Source organism: Oncorhynchus mykiss, chromosome 19 (genome assembly GCF_013265735.2).
Source record: "Oncorhynchus mykiss isolate Arlee chromosome 19, USDA_OmykA_1.1, whole genome shotgun sequence".
Classification (NCBI taxonomy): domain Eukaryota; kingdom Metazoa; phylum Chordata; class Actinopteri; order Salmoniformes; family Salmonidae; genus Oncorhynchus; species Oncorhynchus mykiss.
In genome coordinates this window covers 10376632-10382631 of record NC_048583.1, presented here as the reverse complement: position 1 = coordinate 10382631, position 6000 = coordinate 10376632, and the positions used below count along the sequence as shown (strand labels likewise).

The following is a 6000-nucleotide window of genomic DNA, read 5'->3' as shown; positions in this document are numbered from 1 at the left end:
ACACACGGTCTCTGTTCGCTTCACACAGTCACACACGGTCTCTGTTCGCTTCACACAGTCACACACGGTCTCTGTTCGCTTCACGCAGTCACACACGGTCTCTGTTCGCTTCACACAGTCACACACGGTCTCTGTTCGCTTCACACAGTCACACACGGTCTCTGTTCGCTTCACACAGTCACACACGGTCTCTGTTCGCTTCACGCAGTCACACACGGTCTCTGTTCGCTTCATGCAGTCACACACAGTTTCTGTTCACTTCACGCAGTCACACACAGTCTCTGTTCGCTTCATGCAGTCACACACGGTCTCTGTTCGCTTCATGCAGTCACACACGGTCTCTGTTCGCTTCACACAGTCACACACGGTCTCTGTTCGCTTCACACAGTCACACACGGTCTCTGTTTGCTTCACGCTGTTCACACCTTGGTCGCCAGCCAGGGCACCAAAACAGGGGGAGATTTGAGTCTCGCGCTTCAACGCTCTTATTTGTTGCTGAAATTGACCCACTATGCTGTTTACTTTCTCCATCTGCGTTTTAAAAAAAGCATTTGTTTTTCAGTTAGGGATTTTAGTTAACGTTAAGGATCCCAATTTAGTTTAAACTTTTTTGCGTTTAAATGTTCACACCCTAACACTATGCATGATTATGTGATTCATAGATGCCACTGAATGGAAGTGTTACTGAATGGAAGTGCAACACACAAAAATGGAAATGCAATTATCATGTGGAGTCCTGCTAAGTTCATCTGACATGAACAGAGCCACATCCTCTCGTATGGATTTTCACCCCTGCTATATTCCCCTGACGTGAAGAAAGCTACCTTGTTTCTCTACATTCCCCTGACATGAAGAAAGCTACCTTGTTTCTCTACATTCCCCTGACGTCAAGAAAGCTACCTTGTTTCTCTACATTCCCCTGATGTGAAGAAAGCTACCTTGTTTCTCTACATTCCCCTGATGTGAAGAAAGCTACCTTGTTTCTCTATATTCCCCTGATGTATATGAAGCTACCTTGTTTCTCTATATTCCCCTGATGTATATGAAGCTACCTTGTTTCACTATATTCCCCTGACATAAATGAAGCTACCTTGTTTCACTATGTTCCCCTGACGTGAAGAAAGCTACCTTGTTTCACTATATTCCCCTGACATAAATGAAGCTACCTTGTTTTGCTAAATTCCACTTTTTTTGCAAAAGTAGCAGTCCTAGTAGCTGATACCTGCTAAAGTGTATATCTGATGGTTTGTCAGCCTTGATGCCACTGACAGAGAGGCCTGAAAACTGTTGGTTGTCACTGGCACTTTGATGTCTTATCCCGCACGCATCATCATAAAGGGACATTCAGCAGCTGTGATGGGAAGATACTCATTATCAAAGGGGACGGTGACAAACACATGGAGCGTTCTTGAATGACGGAGGGTTGGTGTGTCTGTCTGTCTGTCTGTGTCTGCCTGTCTGTCTGTCTGTCTGTCTGTCTGTCTGTCTGTCTGTCTGTCTGTCTGTCTGTCTGTCTGTCTGTCTGTCTGTCTGTCTGTGTCTGCCTGTCTGTCTGTCTGTCTGTCTGTGTCTGCCTGTCTGTCTGTCTGTCTGTCTGTCTGTCTGTCTGTCTGTCTGTCTGTCTGTCTGTCTGTCTGTCTGTCTGTCTGTCTGTCTGTCTGTCTGTCTGTCTGTCTGTGTCTGTGTCTGTGTGTTTAGCTTCACCTGTCATTTACCTCCTGCTGTCCCAAAAAACACTGAGCTAAATGAAAATGTATTTAAAGAGCAAGACATGCTGAACCAACAACATGTCAAGCTAGACGTGGCCGCCCCGCTGCTCAGAGAAAAGCAGAGTTCAATGTACATTCATATGTGTGTGTTTGATGGTAGAGATTTGACATGTACATGTAAACATCAAACATCTCTCTTTCTCTCTCTCTTCTTTCCACAGTGCACCTTAGTTTGTGAGTCATCACAGGGAACCCAGAACGACAAAGATAATAGCCCCCTGACGGGTGCTGGTAAGTTCGACGACGCTTGTTCCTTCTACCTTTAAACACCTATAATTTAACTGCTGACGTCCATCGTCATGGCAACCCTGTAATCAGTGGGATGAGCTTTAAGGCTAATTTTATCCCCTCTAATTTGATCCCCCTTCCTCCCCCTGTCTAACCAATCACCCCAATCTCTCCTAGTGAAATTAGTTTATTACTGAAAAGATTTATCTCAAGTTTTTTGGGCATTTTCCCTTAAAAAAACCTATTACACCCCTGTAATTACCATGACCTAGTGTTACCCCCAAAAGCAGCTTGAAATTGACATAGTGTAATAAAGTGATCCATTAAGTTAACCCCCGTATACTTCTTGGTTTTCTCATTGGAAAGTGCGCCGCCCTTGACTAACCTTCTCCCGCCAAAGAGATTTGAAGTCTCAATGGGGCTACCCATTTTGATGAAAAAAACTCATATTATTCATTCTCAGATTAAAACGGGAAGCCTTGGTTTAAGTAAGTAAAGGGAGGGAGAGCCAGTTGACAGTGGAAAAGGTGTGAGACGTGGCCAACCTTTAATTCATTATCTACAGCACCATACCAGTGTCTCCGATGACATCATCGTGGGACCTTTTCTTCCTTTCTATTTAACTACAAAATGTAGAAAATGCCTTTTTCAAACATCTAGACACTGGTATGGGTGCAGGACAGGACTAATATGATGTACAAAAAAATGTATATAAAATGGTGAAGTGCCCCTTTAAAGCAGGTAATTATATCCCCAGACAAGGTGAACGTCCGCCTGCCTCCCTTGGCTGCTCCAGTCCTGGTTCTGTATCTGTTCCGTGAGGACTGGCTGGAGAGGCAGACCAGCGGAAGCAGCGCCACGTCGATCCTGTGATACCAATTAAGGGAGAAGCCCCCGAATGGCGCAACACACTTCGCTTGTTACTCGATCACTGGGAGCGGGGAGAATCGAGCAGAAACACCAGGAGTGAGAAAAAAGAGAGAGGGAAAGAGGGAGGAGGAGAAGGAGAGACTTGAGAAGGTCACTACTCCCTGCGGTGTTGGGAATATAAAGCCCTTCTTTCCCTTTTCTCATCACTCGTTCCTCTCCAGAGGGGAAAAGAAACCCTTCTGAGTCTCCAACTCCGTCCTCCTCTTCTTCTATGCTTTCTTTTTTTCTTTCCCTTCCTCATTATCGTATCCCGGTACTTTCTAGAAAGTCTTATCTTCGTCTGTCTCTATTTCCGTCCTCAGCGTGTGTTGGCATGACTTTCCTTACAGCTCTGTTCTCTGTACCCGTCGTCATTGTCACTATCTGTCGCAATTAGCTAGCGAGAGGCAGGCACCAGGGGGCTGTGCCACCCGCCTTCCTGCGCGGGGTGGGTTGCAGGAAGGCGGGTGGCACAGCTGCGTCCCATCACTATAACACGCTCCCCGCAGACTTAGAGAGATTGACTAATGCAATTTAGCCATTCACTTGTATTCCCTTTCAGAGCGGGGAGAGCGGAGAAGGATGCACACACACATGCACACAAACACACACACAATACACACACACACAGGAGGGGGGGGACGCCCGGGGAAGAAGTAATTTCCTTAAGAGGTGTGGGGAGAGGAGGAAGGAGCAATCTGATTGGCCTTCAGATTAGCGTGGCGGCGGGGGGAGGTCAGAGGTTCATCTGCTCCTTCGACCGTGTCCGCTGCAAGGAGGAAGTACCAGTCATCCCTTCATCTCGCTCTCAATCTGTCCCTCTCACCTCTCCCTCTCTCTTTTTAACTCTGACTTACTCTTTGAAATGCCCTCTAGAATCCTGTCCCTCTCCACACAGCAGCAGCAACAGTGTAATTTAATAATCCAAGATCAACCTCTCCATTTCAAATCATAGCTGTACTTTTTCATTTGATGTAATCATTAATATAATATAATGATAAAGAGGAAGTTTCTGAGCCTATTTCGAGTAATTCCTGTCCTAGAAAGAAAATCCTTGTTTTAGGCTCCACCTCGAAGACTGACACAGGCTGCTAATACATATTCAGGAATTGGGGGTGGGAACGTTGTGGTGATTTCCAGGTGTAGCAGAGAAATGACAACAAATAGGCCACTGACTGAAGCTGTCAGTGTAATTAGCTAGCATGCTAAGCTAACCTTAGCCAGCTAATGAAAGTTGTGAAAAAGTCGATTTCTACTGGTGTGGGAGTTTAACCCTTTCTTATTTTTTACTTTTCACACTATTGTGTTGATTGCCGACCTCAGCCATACTCTACCAGATCAGATATCATCTTTTTCACATAGTCCTCTCTAGCCTGGTTCCAGTAACTATGGTGGATGGGCTTGGCTCTAGTTTGTCCTAGCCAACCTTCCAGGGGCCTGATTCTTACCTCTCTGACTGTCCTTGACACTGAACTGAACACCACATTACTTCCCACCCCAGTGCCTCTAGTAAAAGTCACCTCTGACACATTATTTGCCAATTAGAAGGTCTCTCCACTGCCACACCGCCCCTCGTGCCCGAACATCACAAGGTTGTCACTACATTCTCCAACGCTCTGTTGCCTTCTGTATGGGAGATGGGACTCTGAATACCCAGGACAAAGTGCTCAGAATAAGGCCCTGACATTGAAAAGGGATGACGGAGAGAGGGCCAGTCTCTGTATTGAATTCGCACCTTGGAAAGTAAATGGATGGCAAATGGGTGCATATGGTAACGGGGCCTCTCCTCCCCTCCTCTCCCCTTTTCTCTCCCCTCCTCTCCCCTTTTCTCTCCCCTCCTCTCCTCTCCCCTTTTCTCTCCCCTCCTCTCCCCTCCTCTCCTCTCCCCTTTTCTCTCCCCTCCTCTCCCCTCCTCTCCTCTCCCCTTTTCTCCCCCCTCCTCTCCCCTCCTCTCCTCTCCCCTTTTCTCTCCCCTCCTCTCCCCTCCTCTCCTCTCCCCTTTTCTCTCCCCTTTTCTCTCCCCTCCCCTCCTCCCCCTCCTCTCCTCTCCCCTCTCCTGTCACCTCTCCTCTCCTCTCCCCTCCTCCCCCCTCCTCTCCTCTCCCCTTTTCTCTCCCCTCCTCCCCCTCCTCTCCTCTCCCCTCTCCTCTCCCCTCCTCCCCTTTCCTCTCCTCTCCCCTTTTCTCTCCCCTCCTCCCCCTTCCTCTCTTCTCCCCTTTTCTCTCCCCTCCTCCTCCCACCTCTCCTCTCCCCTTTTCTCTCACCTCCTCACCCCTCCTCTCCTCTCCCTACCTCTCTCCTCCCCTCCTCCCCCTTCATCTCCCCTTTCCTCCCCTCGTCTCCCTTCCTCTCCCCTCTCCTCCCCTCCTCTCCCTACCTCTCCGCTCCTCTCCTTCCTCTCCTCTCCTCTCATCTCCTCCCCTCCCCTTCCTCTCCCCTCCTCTCATCTCCTCCTCTCCTCTCCTCCCCTTCCTCACCCCTCCCCTCATCTCCTCCTCTCCTCTCCTCCCCTTCCTCTCCCCTCCCCTCTCCTCCTCTCCTCCAGGAGTTGGACTGACATTACCCCTGTTAGTTGGTTGGTTGCAGCTTCACAAGGAAGAGGGAAAGTGATTTTATTTTTTAAAAGGGAGGAATAAGTGCTTGGGTCACACTTGTGATTCCCAACCCTCGGTGCCGTGTAGCTTTTTTGGTAGCATTACACATCTTGAAGCCTCCGTCTTCAATGGTGAAGTCTCTTCTACTACTATCGGAGCGCTACAGCTTATTACTATTGAGTGACTTCCTTCCAGAACGCTAGCGTGGCCTCTAAGAGAAGAAGCAACGGCAGCGAACTGCGAATAGCTGTTTGAGGCGTACGGCTTTTTCCGGCTTTCTCACCCAGCGACTGCCAGCACACTGATAAGAGTATTAAAGCTGTTTTTTGGTTGCCGCGTGATTGCTGCTAATAGCTACTCTAGGAAGAAATATGAAGAGGAGTGTAAGGGTTTAATTTGAATGGGGTTTAATAGGAGAAGATGGTGAGGCAAAGTTTGGGGAGTCAACCATCTTCCCTTTCCTTCACTGCTCTATCATAAACAAACAATTCAAATGGGAA

At 48.0% G+C, this 6000-nt stretch overlaps 1 protein-coding gene across 13 annotated transcripts in view; it reads left to right on the top strand.

Annotated features, from left to right (window-relative positions):
- LOC110498640 (type II inositol 3,4-bisphosphate 4-phosphatase) overlaps nt 1-6000 on the top strand; it is a 355960-nt gene that overhangs the window by 282286 nt on the left and 67674 nt on the right. For all 13 annotated transcript variants that reach the window (XR_005037659.1, XM_036954244.1, XM_036954242.1 and 10 more), the window contains one exon: nt 1931-2000. Coding sequence is in view for 12 of the 13 variants with exons in the window: in XM_036954244.1 (XP_036810139.1) it covers nt 1931-2000 (70 nt within the window). In the remaining variant the exon portion in view is untranslated. The remainder of the gene's footprint in view (nt 1-1930; nt 2001-6000) is intronic.